The sequence below is a fragment of the Pteropus medius genome, unplaced genomic scaffold (genome assembly GCF_902729225.1).
Source record: "Pteropus medius unplaced genomic scaffold, Ma_sr-lr_union100, whole genome shotgun sequence".
NCBI lineage: Eukaryota > Metazoa > Chordata > Mammalia > Chiroptera > Pteropodidae > Pteropus > Pteropus medius.
In genome coordinates this window covers 26073773-26089416 of record NW_024354500.1, presented here as the reverse complement: position 1 = coordinate 26089416, position 15644 = coordinate 26073773, and the positions used below count along the sequence as shown (strand labels likewise).

The 15644-nt window shown below is 33.4% G+C and overlaps 1 protein-coding gene across 1 annotated transcript in view; it reads right to left on the bottom strand.

Annotated features, from left to right (window-relative positions):
* LGSN (lengsin, lens protein with glutamine synthetase domain) overlaps positions 1-12912 on the bottom strand; it is a 34523-nt gene extending 21611 nt beyond the window's left edge. The window contains exons 1-2 of the mRNA XM_039853120.1: positions 12410-12912; positions 4884-5049 (exon numbers count right to left, since the gene is read on the bottom strand). Coding sequence (XP_039709054.1) covers positions 4884-4979 — 96 coding nt within the window. The 5' untranslated portion in view covers positions 4980-5049; positions 12410-12912. The remainder of the gene's footprint in view (positions 1-4883; positions 5050-12409) is intronic.
* Between the last annotated feature and the right edge of the window lie 2732 nt (positions 12913-15644).

Here is a 15644-nt window from a genome sequence, read left to right as displayed (position 1 = left end):
TAATATTGAATGCTGGACAGTTTTATATAAAAGGCAGCAGGAAATTCAAGTCTATACATACATATATATGGATATATATATATATATATATATATATATATATATATCCATATATATAGAGAGAGAGATAGATATAGATATATCTCCACATATATATACATATATATATCCACATATATATATATACACATATATATGTATGTATAAACTTTCCATTTCAATTTAGAGTTCAGTAGCATCTCTGTCTTTTGAGGTGAAACTAAGCACAGAAGGAAAATATAGGTACATTTCTTTTAAATTACAGAGAATCAGAATTTTACTTAATATAATGGGCTAAAAATGGGATGGCCTATTTGGAAAAGTATCAGGTTTCTCATCCTCAAGCCCATTTATGGAGGGGTTAGATAGTCAAATGTCAAGGATGACCAGATAATTTCCAGTTCTACCTCCATAGATGCTTACCACTTTTGCAATAAGATAATCTAGATCCAAGTTGAATCTATATATCCACATCTACCCAAGAATTATGGAGAAACTATGGTTATAAAGAGCCTGTGTGTCAAAGAAGTGTTACAATGTAAATGACATGGCTGTTACCCATGTGAAGAACTCTGAATCTCATTTCCAGCAAGATGGCAAAATACAGAGCAGCAGCACAAAGCCAGAGCAAATCTCACCTCTGAGGGCAAGGGAATGCAAAATCTGCCACAGAACATTTCACATGAGAAAATGTGCCTAACCAGTAGTTTCAGAGAAGGGAAAAAATTTACTTTCTAAAGGTATAGCACCATGTTATTTTCATAAGATAAAGCTAAATAACAAAGGAAGCTGAAATAGTAAAGGAAGCAAGAAGTTTAGTCAATTCCTTGAGCTTGCCACTAGTAGTAGTCTTATTTAGCATTTTCATACGTGAACTGAAAAAGAAATCTTTATATTTTCCAGAGAAATTAAGATTTTGCACCTAAAAATATGTTTTTCTGTGTGGAGAAGATTAAAGTAATTTTTGAAAGCTTTGTGAATGGGCAAAAAAGCAACAGATAGGCTTCAAAGGTAAGAAAAGACTTGTAGAAAATTTTAAATATATGTATAGTATATAATATATATTTATGAGAATGGGTTCTGTAATACAGTGTGAAATAAGATCCAAGAACATTACAGAACTGTCGGTGAAGATATCAACTGATGGACTGCTACAGATAAACTACCAGGCCTCATCAAAAAGAATATTTTAAATATGACTAGAGAAGGCAATCTATCTTTTAAAAAAAGATGATATGCCTAGAACTAGAATAATAAATATAATTCTAGTCACTGTACCCTTAAAAAGCCTTAATAGGTTATAAGTGAATAGATATGTGTTTATTTATATAAATGTATACTACATACAACTGTTATCATAATCATATCAAAAGACAAAGTTCTGTGTAAAGAAAAAAGTGTAAACTCTTCAAGGCTGTAAAAATGAAAACTTAGGTGAGCTATTACTGATCAGTCTATAAGATAATAATGTATACGTGGTAAATAACTCCTGTATGAGTATTCACTATGTTCTAAATACTATTCTAAGCATTTAACATGTGCTCATTTAATTTCTCCACAAAATTTATTCCAATGGGTACTATTAATGTCCAAATGAAACACAGAGAAATTCAATAATTTACTCCATGTCACACAGCTAGTTAGTAGTAGAGCCAAGATTAAAACATGGGCATTCCGATTTCAGGGAGTGTGTTCTTAACCACTGAAATGTGAAACACAAATCTAATCTTTAACATCAAGAGACGTACTTGAACTGGTAGAAGCTAGATTTGAGGTAAGTAAAAATTAATAGATAATGAAGCCTTGAAGTCTGAAAATAAAACTTTGAATCTTAAGAGACAAAACATATTTAAAATATACAAATAGAATCAGGAAGTTTTAATAGAGTTACACAGACGATAGCATAAAACAGAGAAAATAGGGCAAGCTGAGGCAGGTCAATCTCTGGCCTCAAGTCCTGCCACTCTAGGTCAGTCATAACCTCCCACAGAACTGTGCTTAGTGCCCTGACACACAGACAGATAACAGGCTGCAGAGCAGGATGAACCTCTGGTCTCACTCTGGATAGCATCCATTCCTCCTGCAATGTGGAAGTATCAGTCCTCTGTATCTACCTGTGTCAGCATTTTCAGTATGAGTCATACACATCTACAAGGCAAAAAACAAATCTTACCCAATTCACTGGGCATATAAACCATCTTCGGTACCATACACAAGATTTTCGATAAATAGATCTTAATTATTATGATGTGTTGCTATTTCCCTCAATTTCACAACTTCATACACCCATAAGGTCTATTTTGGGGATAAGAATGTGTTTTTGATCTATTTTCTGTTCACCAGTACTAAGAATTTGGCTGAATGCATGACTTTATGACACTGCTTTGAATAGAGAATCTCAGTAAAATATTCTTTAGGGAAATACCAAATCTAAGTTGAATAATTGTTCATTTTTACTGAAGAATTTGTTCTGTTTGGGGCAGTGATGATCCTAAGGAATTTTCTTCACACACAAAATCTGCCCTTCTGAATCCATCGTGCCTTTGTTCAGCTGCTGTTTTTGCAATTTACCTCAGGCCACTGCTGCTCATGTTACCAGAACATCTGGTATGGAGCACAATGATTGCCCTTTTCCAGTCATTAGTTAACTAGAAAAGGAATGTCACACACCATCTCCTGCCTTCCTCCCATAAACTTTCTCTTCCTGAAAATCTGACCCTACTCAGGAGAACACAGATTTTATTCAGTGGAGAGTTGGGTCAAGTAGACACCAAGGCTCTCCTTTATTACACCTATTAAATATAATGTTCTATCCCAGGTATCGAGAAACTTTTTCCCAAAAGAGAAAGTATGTCTCTGGCTTTGAAATTTGTGTACATTCAAATCATACTGTTGTTTGTCTATTCTCCTAAGAGTGAACTGTCAACATTTGGTCTAAACTGGTCTGGAGAGAGTGTGGCTCTTAAGAGTTTTTACAAAAACTGGGTCACCTGGAATCCTTGGCTAAAATCGAGAGAGGTTGGGGAAAAACACATAGTTTTACCATAAGTTCAGGAGTAGCAAAATCTACTCCAAGAAGTTAAATAATTAGAGATTAAAAATTTTAAAAGCTGAGGATGTACATACTAATTTCTTTCTCTAAACCATAATTTGCAGCTACAACTTTACTTTCAGATAAATTTGTTTTCTTTCACAAACACGTCCATTATTTGATGCCTCTGACAATGATAGGTTACTACTTGATAAGCCACAGCTACTCTTCAGTGAGTCCCTTCTTCACATAGTGATATCCACTTTCGTTGTGGGAAGTACACTCGTTCTTGTCTACATCCCAAAGCATGCTGCCTATACTCAGTGTACATAGCAGTGACCTCATTCTTCCTCAGGTTTTTAGCTGTCCTCTCCACTAGATGGAGGAGTATGGATCAGGTCTAGTCTCTAAATGCCACTATTTCAAAAACAATGCATTGGTCTACCACTGAGCCTTGAACATAGGTAGGTGTGCTTCTTGCATTACATTTTCTCAACTTCATCTAAAGAAAACTCACATCCTCCCAAACTTGACCACAGCATGCCTCCCAGTCTACATTTCAGCTTTTCAGAATGGTCTGTCTGAAAAACAAGAGTAGAAGTTGGATACATACACTTTAAGAACTAATGAGAAATGCTACATGTTGACAACTGAGTATTTTAATATATTCTAGAGCAGATGAGTAGTTGTCATTATTTAAAATGCTATGCATTTCAAATATAACTTGAAAATAGGTTCTGAAGGGGACCAAAGTTTTGGCACTCTGAAGCTGCCTTTTTAGGATATTGATTATAAGTTATTTATTAAGAAACAAAAGACTGAGAGGAAACTCCTCGCCTTTTCTGCCCAAGAGATTCAGACAGAAAAACCTGCTTCAGAAAGAAAATCTTATGATGTTTGCCTTAGGCTAATCTGAATTAAGTATAGTAAATAGGAGGGCTTCAGGCAGGGGCCTGTTAACTAGATACCCCATGTATCCCATAGTTGCCTAGCAAAAACTTGCCTGCCACGTGAGTTCGCTCTTCCTCAACTACCTGTAAATCGCCCATTCTCACTTCTGAAATTTAAGACCCCATTCCCAACCTTTTCTCCTTTGTCCAAAATTCCACATATAACCAGTTTTTATTATATTTATAACCAGTGTTGCCTCAGCGTCTTTGTAATTTTCATGGTTATGTGTATTCCCCATGCACATGTATTAAAATTTGCTTTTTTCCTGTTAATCTGTTAATTTGATTATTAGCCCAGCTAGAAAAATTTAGAAGGTAGGAGAAAAAGTATTAATAATATTTTAGCCCACAGTTTTCAACTTTAATCATTTAACCTCAAAGCATTTTTATTAGATTGAGACTAATGCTTTGACAAAAACAAAGATTGTGCTCTCAGTCACAACCAAAACAGGCATAAAAAATTTTATAACATCCTTAAGCTTCTGAAACTCAGTGTTTAATGAAGTTATTTAAAATGATTGTTAAAATTAAGTGAGCTTTCCTAATACAAATTCTGAATTTAGTTTTTATTATATTTATAAACTCAGCGTGTGGTAGAAAAGAGAGTTTCTTCACAAATTTCTCCAAAACAGCCATGAAACGAGTATGACTATGCTCCCCTTATTCATACTGGCACTCAGATAGTTGACATAAAGCAATAAGAAGCTTTGCTGTCGGTATTTTGATAAATAACATTTTAATTATTAACGTCATACCTCCTGTAGAAAGTCCCCTTCATTATTCATCTCACACTTTTATTTAAGTCGCCCTTGGAAACCACAATATCCTCAACAAATGCATTCAGCATGTATTTATATGTATACCTGAAACAAACACTGCAGATGATGAATTCCATGGAGGCTCTTTCCAGAGGGGTCTGGCAGGTAATAAAAGATAAACACTGGACTCTGATGTGTCATGCCCAAGGCACAGTATGCTGGAAACGCACTAGAAGAGTCGAATGACGAATGCTCATTTATGCCTGACTTCCTACAAACAAAGGCATACAAAGCTTAAAACTGTGTTGATTGACTTTTTCTCCAACATACTGAATTTTTGTTATATAACAATTGTATTCTGGAATGAAATCTATTGTTAGACTCAGATGATGAACCCTTATTAGACAACTGTGCTATCGAAGTCCACAGACAAAAACACAAATGGAAAAATACAATGTAAGTGACCCAGATTTTTACCAATTGGAAAGATCTACTCATTTATAATTCTCACTTTCATTATCTTTTCTAGGGTCCCTTCTGGTCTCTAAATTAATTCTGGTTCTTCATTCTATAACTATAGCCATCTTTCTTTAGTTTTTTCAATTCTCCAAATATCAGTCTCTGACAAACCCCAGCCCTTCCCAGCTGGCCACAGTGAGCTTAGAAATATCTACAATCTGCCTACATGGTCCCATAAACAATCCTAACTCAGTCAGAGGAAGTGGAAAATGCTTTCTCGAAGGAAGTTTAAAATTACACTTCTGCTGCCTTCAGTTGTGACTTCAAGAACAGTTGGTGAGGGAAGGAGGGTTTTTTTTCTGAATCAAACCCAACCCACTCTAAGCATTTTCCATGGATGAGTGTATAGCCTCCACAGCTGCTCTCGTCTGGGACTTGTAGGCCCGAGGAGGCCCAGGCCAGTATTCCAGCCAGTCAGCCAGGTCTGACTCTCTTATTCTATTTCTATAGTTGCATAGTCATCATTTTATGTTTGTTGTAATCGGCTCTGCTTTTTAATTTGTTTCTTTGTTCATCTCTCATCTGTCCCTTTCTTTGTCTCTCTTTCCTGCCTTATGAATTTCAATATCTTCTCAGTTTACCTCCATCTCTTTTTCTAATCAAACCATAATATAGATTTCAAACATACCGTTTTTAACAGTTGCTATATTGCTGACAAATTTCGTTCTCTGTTCTTAATTACAAAACTGAGTATCTGAAAATTTTTCATTTCTCTCTTAAAACTTAAAAAAACTAAATTGGGCCTATTTACTTATTCATTCAGTACATTTTTCACAATTTCATCCTAATGCGAATGCTAATTCTCATTATAAACCTTAATAACTCATCTATTTATTTCATAGAATTGAGACAAAGTAAAAAATTACAGCTGAAGTATCCAGAAAATCAATTATTTATACAAAACACAGCAATCTAAATGCTGTCTTATCCATAGCAACACCCTCTTTTCTTAATCCTCTAATTCTAATATCCAAGATGAAATGGAAAAAATGGTTGTATCATAAAACATTGAGTTGGTACATTTCTGAGAAAGAAATCAGTTAAAGAATTAGATCTTACTAAGTTGTTAGAACATATTTATTCTTCATTTAGAAGTTTTCGTGTCACATACAGAGTAGTCATCTTCACAGTGGTGGCACATGCTTCACATCATAAGTCAGAGATACTCATTTCCAGTGATAACTTCCTCACTGAGCATCTTTCCAATTCTATTGTACTCACTGGACCTGTACCTTATCATCTCTAACCTCCTAATCAAATTGTCTTTAGCCCCTCTTCAATAGCATTGTACTCTTTCCTGACTCTAAATCTCAAGATTAGCTATTTTCAATGAGTTTCTCAACTTTTTCTCCCACTAGTCTAGTTGTATACATACTAAAAATCAGTTGTAGTTATTTTCAAAATTGTTTATCCTAGTTGCACTGATTAGTGCAAATACACAGTTAAGTTAAATATTATGTAAGCTAATAAAGAAAGATATTTAATATTTCTTTAGAACTAAGTAATGATTTAAAAAAGACTTGAAAGTGATATATGTTTCAGTTCGAGCTGCTATAACAAAAATATTGTAGACCGGGTAGCTTATAAATAACAGAAATATATTTATCACAGTTCTGGAGATGAGGACGTCCAAGATTTAGGTGCTGGCAGATTCAGTGTCTCTCACCGTGTTTTCATGTGACAGAAAAAGTGAGAGCACTCTCTGAAGTCTCTTTTATAAGGACTCTAATCTCATTCATGAGGAATTCAGTCTACAGCAATACATGTCTGATAAATGTTCAATTCAGTTTGAGTGATACAATCTTTTAAGAAATTTAGAAAATTTATTAAGATTTATTCTCTCAGATTGTCTTACAATGCTCTTTATGATTTTGCATCACAAAAAAATACAAAATCATTATTTTTACATGATGAACTAAGATAATGGTTTATAAAAAAAGACAATATGAGATTCAAATCAATGGAGATATGCTCAAAAAAGACATCGTTCAAAATCAATAAGTTGGCTAATAAATGTATAATTATATGACTTAATTTAAAATCATATGTTTAAAGCATGTACTCTTTTTTACGATCCTCTGTTTCAGCTGACTTTCTTGATTAACCAACCATTTTTTTACCTGATTATTTAAGACAAAAGAGTTCCTTTATAAACTTTTCTTTAAAAAGTAAATGAGGCCACTTGGGGACAGATGTCAGATATTAAAACATGCACTTATGTTTGACTGTTCCAAAAAATACCTAATTAAAAAGCATAAGCAAAAAAAAGGGAGAAAGAAGGAGGAAATAGGACAATAAAAAAAAAATAGATAGTAGAAAGCAAGCGAACAAATTGTAGCACACTTTTAACAAACCTCAGAAAGCTAATCTTAAATATTCAGTAAGGAAAACCAAGAACTAATGCAATGTACATCAGACTTCCTAGGAAAAAAAGAAAAAGAAAAAAGACAAATCCAAGACAAAAAGGATTAAAAAAAAAAAAAATGATCAGTCCAGTAGATCCAAAAGGTAGTAAAAGGCTTAAGAGATAGATGGGAAAAAATAAATTGTCAATAAATCTATATTCAACATTTTTTCATTTGCAAGCATTTCTTCAATACCAACAATGTTCAGAAGGCTATATCTGTCAAAATGATCATAGCTATTGAGCCAAACATAAAATTCAAGCCTTTCCCCTACCACTCTTCTAACATATGGAAAGACTGTTCAACTCAAATACTTCCTCTTGCTGAAAAGATATAATCTAATTGAATGGATCCAGAGAAGAGTGACTAAAATGATTAAAGGAATGATGGGATTTATTTTATGAGGACAGATTGAGAAGCTAAAGTTTACTAAGTATCAGCAAAGGGAAACAGTATGTTGTTTACCACTAAGTTACTGCCTTCTGATGAATTATTTAACAGAATTGGTGGAGCAAAGGATGCAAATTAAGAGAAAGATTAAACTCATTCTTTCACTGTAGGAGAAACAGTGGGGGAAAATAAAATCACAATGATTCTGGTTTTATTTCATGTTTATGTATATTATATGTTACAAAACAATGTATGAAACACAAAGTTCTTGCCTTCCCACCACTAACTGCTAAAGAAATACAGTAAAACATGCCCAATGGGAGTAAGGGAATAACTGATTTTTGAGAATGAATCCGGAGAAAAGAATGGTCTTTCTCACTACCTCCATCAATCACAAAATTGTGGTTTAAGGTCAACATAAGGCCATGACAACAGTGACAGAATACTTCCACTTTATCTTTCTCCAGATATGTAGTTGTCCCAAAAGCTCCAGGAGTTTGCTTCTCTTTCATATGTATCCAGTTGTGACATCGACAACCAGAAGACTGCCACTGACACTCTTTATTGAAGCCAATGTGGCAAAAAAAAAAAATGAAGAGTAATATTTGGGCTCTCCTAGTAGTTCCAGAAGTCCTGATAACAAAAGCTCTCAGATGTCCTCTCCATCTACCTACCACCCATCTCTCCCAATTCTGCCTAGAAACATCTCATTTTCTAAGAAAATGGTATATGTGTTTACAAACTGAGATATAAGACCAATTTTTTAAAAAAAATAGCTTAGGTGGGGCTGAGTAGAACATCAGCAAATTCATGTATAATACACAGATTGACAGAGAACATGAGAATTTTTTTTTTGTCCTCTTCATTTACTGTGGAAAGAGAATTTCTTCTGTCATTTACCTCTTCAATAAATTTAATTAAGCAATATATAAAAAACAATGTAACTCTCTGAAAAAAGTACATGACAATTATGTAGATTTGATGAAGTAAAAAACTAGTTCAAATCATTTTAATTTAACATTGTTGGCACATATCTACAAGTATTCATATATTTAGCACAAACTTCACAAAGTTAAATGAAGTCAATTATGAATATGAAAGCATGAAATTCTAGAGTTCCAAAGCACATAAGGAGCTTGCAATCAGATATAATGAGTTAAATATTATTCCGAAACAGCCAGAGCTATATTTAGGAAAAGAAGGGGAGTGCTACAGAATACATTTTTATAACATCATTCATTTAACAGATTTGATAGTTCGTGTTATCCATATTTCCTTCTTTTATGAATGACATTCTAATTATGAGATAAGGCTTAAAAATTATTGAGAACCCCAAAACCTTTCATTTATGTGGGTTATGTCAATCAGTATTTATCATATTTAAAATAGAATAATAACGAACATAATACATATTAACATAAATAACATTTTAAAGAAAAATACCTACATTTTTCAAAACATAAAAATAGAAGCTTGACACCATTTAAATTTTTACAACTCTTTTTAATATCTACAAATAGAAAACCACTAGAATTTCATATCTGCTTTTGCAATACCACATGACATGCAGCCTCTGGAAAGCTCAACTGCACACTCATGAGAGAACGAAAGTGGAAAAGGCAAATAATATCTTAGTATCATTATGAAAATAATTTTGACCACACAGTCTTCTCAAAGGGTCTAGGGGGTCTCTGTGGAACTATACTGAGAACTGCTGCTGTAGTGAAACAGCCAGCAGATTAAAAACTTGAGTTCTATATGAAAACTGGCTCCTTAAAGGCAAATTACCTAATTTTCTTGATTTCAGTTTTTTCATGTGCAAAATGAGGTTTGAGGTGAGATGATCTCTCAGGTTTCTCCTAACTTTAATATTCTGTGATTCTGTAAAGTATTAAAGAAAGGGAAACCCACCCACAGTTCCCTCACTCCTATAATGTAATTGTCATAATAAAAAAATGACAAATTAATACAACTAAGCATCTAGTTTAGTGATTAACTCAGGTAAGAATTGCAAAGTTTATGTGTGTAGAGGACCTAGAATTTTTTTTAAATGGTATTCTTAAATGCAATATGATATCTGAAACAGGAAAAGAACATTCGTGGGAAAACTGGTGAAATACAAATAAATTCTCTAATAGTATTGCGCCAAGATTAATGATTACATAGGATGTTAACATAAGAGGAAGCTTGGAGAAGTCCATACTAGGACTCTACTATTGTTGAAACTTCTGTAAGTTAAAAATTATCTAAAAAAAAATAATAAGGTGGCATTCAGGGCCCTGTTACATCACCATATTTAAAATGGTGGGGGTGAGCGTAGAAGTACACCTTCAGATAGCAACTATCATTGTTGTCTAATCATTTTTCAAGACTCTATTAAAAAAAAAAAAAGGAAATACTCCAGATATCTCAGAATATGATGCAAGATCCCATATAGAATTTAATTTTTAGAAAAATGATTAAAACTGAATCATTTTAAATTTTATTATCAGTATTAAAATTAGAAATATTAACACACACAAAAAAATAAAATAAAATTGCAAATATTCAATTCGCTACTTGCTTTATCAAATTCATAATGAGCATTGTTTACTCATAGCCCGTTATTGTGGAGGTTGGTAATATTTTGTTTTGTGTTGTTTACTGCCGAGCATCTAAAACCCTTCCTCTTTTTGAGGGGGATGGGGAAATGCCTATATTGAGAGTCTTAGAGAGAGCAATAGCCCAACTCTCACTACAGAAGCTGAGAAAATATGATTCTTAAATTCCTAACACCTGCAGCCAACTTGTGTGCACCTTATCTAGGAACAGGTATTTGTCCTCTGCTCAGCCAGACAGAGTGACCAGTCAAAGGCTATTGATGCAAAGCAGCAGAGATGGGAAGATTTTGTTTTGGAGGTGGCAGCAGTGGAAGGGTCCGGTGTCCCAGGAGTGATGTTGGGAAACTAAGCTGCACCATCCAGGGCTCAGTGGTGGAGTATCTTTGTAACAGGAACCACATCTGTGCTGTGCTTCTTGCCAGAGTTCAGTCTGTTTTTCCCCACTTCCTGAGGCCAGTTTCAGCTCCCACGATAACCCTACAAAATGTTCGATGTCTTTACAAATTCATTTTCTGCTTACATCTATCAGAGGTAATTTCTGTCGCTCAGAATCCAACTGATCTATACTCTTTTATGCAACTATAAAATTAGTTCAGTCCAAAGAATAATAACAATAGCAACTTTAGTAGTTCTCTATTGGCATAGGAATCAATGATTTTAAATATTTAAAAGATGATTTGTTTGCAATAGTCATGACACATATTTTATTATTCAATAAACATAATGTAAATGATAAGACGTATATATATACGTATATATATATACATACACACATATCTATAAAGCTCTGATGTTTGTATATATATGTATATATGTATATATATATACAAACATTAGAGCTTATACGTATATATATATACATTAGTATGTATATATACATATATATACGTATATACACGTGTATATATATACACACATACACATACACACACACATATATGTATTTTTTTATTCAATGGGCAAGATGAACTTGAATGTCAGTGGCCAAAAACAAACAAACAAAAAATCGCTCAACGATTTCATTATAATATGGTCCATGAGATCTCGTTAAGGGCATTGAAGTATTATTCTATGTAAGAAAGTTTGATAATCACCTTTTCTAAATATCATTTGGCAAATAACATAAATTAATATTGTCTTTTTTTTTGCATTGATCAGAACAATGCATTCAGAATCAGATACCATACTTGCTTCCAAATTCTGATCCAGGCCTATATCAGCTTGATTTTGCTGAATAGCATTTATTCATTCTTCATAAAGCATGTTTCTTACAGTGATATCACTTCAACCTTCAACCATCAACATGCTAGAGTTAATCTTCTTCACCTCCTACATTCTCTCAAGCTTATTCGACCTTCTTTTGATTTGAAAATCTTTCCTAGTTGATCAAAACATTGCATCCTCTCAAACATATGAGACTTTTTCAAATTCACATCTTAATTTTATTAGTATAATAAGATTAATTTAATATAAAAGATTTCTAATTTATTATACTTTAAGAATGCCTTGCCTACTCATATTATAGTTAGAAACATAAAAAATGAAACAGTGTTAATTACAATTTCATGCCAATAGAATAGTTGAAAGAAAATAGTCCATAAGCTAACTCATTATGTACGCTGGCATAATTTTTTAATTGAGTCCTATTCACATTTTAATATTATTTTTTATAAAAAAAATTAGGCATGCAGTTACATGTTTATTATTTTCTACTTACTTTAATCAGTCTGAGATATGATTTGGCATTTAAAAGCTTGTATCACTTTCAATTTTTGTTTGTAAGACAGAACAATCAAGTTTGTAACTTGAATAAAACGTCAAAAAATGAATTACCCAGCTCACAACTCCTCAGTTTACTCATTCTTAGTCACTGTCCATAGAATCTGTAATGAAAGACTCGGCTCTGGTGGTAGTGCTTTTGAACTGGCAAGTGAACTTGAAGAGGGTGAGGGGAGTATTCCCTAATCAAGTAGCAAAGGGGAGTCTCAGAATTTCCAGGACAGGAAAAGTTCTTTTGCAAAGTACAAATAATTCTTGTGGTAGACAGAATTCTAAAGATGCCACCACCACCAAGAATTTCATTCTCTGGTTATTTGATCAAACACTAATCTAAGTATAGCTATGAAGGGCTTTTGCTAATGAAATTAAAATCTCAAATTACAGATTAAAAATACTGAAATCATCCAGATGAATTTAATCTAATTCCATCAGCCCTTTAAAAGCCGGTCATGTATTCTGGCTGGCAGCAGAAGGGAAAGTCAGAGATGGAAAACACCGGAAGGATTCAGTGCACCACTGCTGGCTGGAAGATAGAGGAGACCACATGACAAGCAATGTGATCAGCAATGTGGTCAGCCCCTAGCTGACCACTAACAAGAAAATGGGAACTTGAATCCTATAAATAAAAGTCAACTTTGGCCAAAAATCTAAAAGAGCTTGGAAGTGGATTCTTCTCCAAAACCTTCCTATGAGGTCTGGCCTGGCCAACACACTGATTTTGGCCTTGTGAGACCCTAAAAACAGAGAGTTCAGCAGAATCCACTCTGACTTCTGACTGAGGTAACTATAAGATAATTAATAAATATTGTTTTAAGTCTCCACATTTGTGATAACTTGGAACACAGCAGTAGAAAATGAATATAGTTACAAAGGATTAAGAGTCAGAGTGGCTTGGACTTCTCTACAGCAAAGCTGAAATGTAGGGGACAAAAAGGAACAGTGCTTTTGAAATTCTGAAGAAAGGTAATCAAAAGTCACCTACCCAGATCAAACTATCAAGAAAATGTGATGATATACTAAGATATTCAAAAAACATGGCATCCTTCATTCTCATCCTCTCTCAGAAGTCTAGTAGAAGCTGTGCTCCACCACAAGGAAAGCAAAACCAGAAAATTGGAAATCATGTAGTTCAACAAACAGGGGATCATACCCACAGACAAAGTGAAGAGAGTTCCCAGGATGAATCTGTACACAAGGGAGACTGATCCAAATCAAAGAAGTTCTGCAGGTCTAGGAGACATCCTTTAAAATGACGGACCTTGTAAGAATATGTCATGGGTCTGACTGTATTAAGAGGGGATTTAGACAATTGATTGAGAGTTTAGAGTCAAATTGATTAATTAACCCCAAGGAAAACAAAAAGCTAGCAAAAGAAAAATAATCATAATATAATATTTGGCTGAGAAATAAATAACATTTATATTTATGGTAATATAAACACAAAATACTGAAACCATAACAATGTGATTATATTAGAAAGAGGAGACTAGAAATACATACTATTATCAATATTCTGATTCAAAGTCTTACCATTGTCCTCTGTAGCACTGACTCACAGAATGCAATTTCTATGAAAAAATATATTTCATTATATTTATTATAATTAAGTTTCTTAACTAAGAAACTTACAAATGAACTTTTGGAACGGACACCATTATCCTACAAAAATAAATAGACATCCCTTTAAAAAATCATTACATTAGCAATAGATGAAAACTAGTCTCAAAAATATATGCCTTGGATTTGGGAATTCTTTCTTTCTTCTTAAACAGGTTTTAATAAGGTGGTTTATTTTTTATTTTTTTATTTTTACTTTTTTGTCAACTTTAAAAAAAAATTTAATGCATAATCAATAGTCCTACATCTGGTTCATCTAGGTAAATAGAAAATCCAAACTAATAGAAGGAAAATAAAATTTGAAGATAGGCAAGCCAGGGCCCGTGGGTCAGGGATCCATGTTTCTTCTATCTTATTATCACAACCATGGCTTTTTCTACATGGGCCAAGATTGCATTAGGACAGCAGATAGTGTGTCCTTGTTTTAGTCAGCAGGAAGGATAAAAATCAAAAGCGGCCAGGCCCTTCACTTTAAGCACAAGCCTCATGCTTACATCTAGTAGATCTGGAATTAATCACATGGCTACCTTACTGCAGAAGGCTGGGAAGTACTGCCTCCACTGTGTGCAGCCATGTTCCCAGTGGAAATCATGGGTTCTATGACTATGGAAGCAGAAAAGAATGGGCCAACTAGACTCTCTGGCCCAGTATCTTTTTTACTTAAAATTGTCCCCATTTAGTGAAAGACCATCCTTTTCGTAAACTAAATTTCCAAAAACAAATAGTCCGTTTCTGAATTCTGTATTCCAGAATGTTGATCTATTTGTAAATTCTTACTTTAATTCTGCACTGTTTTATTTACCACAAACCTAGAGTATACTTTAGATATCCAGTGGGGCAAATCTTCTTTCATTGTTCCTTTTCAAAAGTTTCTTGAATTGTTTTTGTGCATTTTCCCTTACAGATGAATTTTAAAGGCCAGTCTTCTTTAAAAATGAACAAACAAAAACAACAAAACAAAAAACTGTTTGAGTCTTTGAATTCACATCAATTTGTAGAATATTAGGGGAAAATTGACATCTTTATAATTTGGAGTATTCTCATCATAATGATATGATTATCTATTTATTCTGATCTCCGTGTCCTTTAGTTAAATTTTAATGTTTTAATTGTTGTTCGGATTTTGCAATTTTAAAGTCTATATTTTTCTGCTTCAGTTTATTTTATAATCCATCATTATTCCATAAGTTCATTCACTTTTACATTCATTCATTCATTTGTTCTTTTTCCAAAATGACATATCTAGTATGTTTCAAAGGCTAGATGTGTATTAAAGATAAGGTCCTGTTTTGCACAAGCAATGAAACACTTGCTTCATGAAATAAAATAGATACTTAATGCCAAAGTCCTTTAAAAATTTGAAAAGTTACCAAGTAAATATCTATTCTGTTCTTATTTTTAATTAGTCACTAACTGCAAATGTGCAAGCTGAATCTCACAATGACTAATCATGTTTCTGAAGCCTGCTTAAATAAATGGTAACTCATTAAAAATTAAAATACTTGTTGAGTCACACATGACTCATACAGCAGAGTTCACTAGTCAAAGAGTGACTT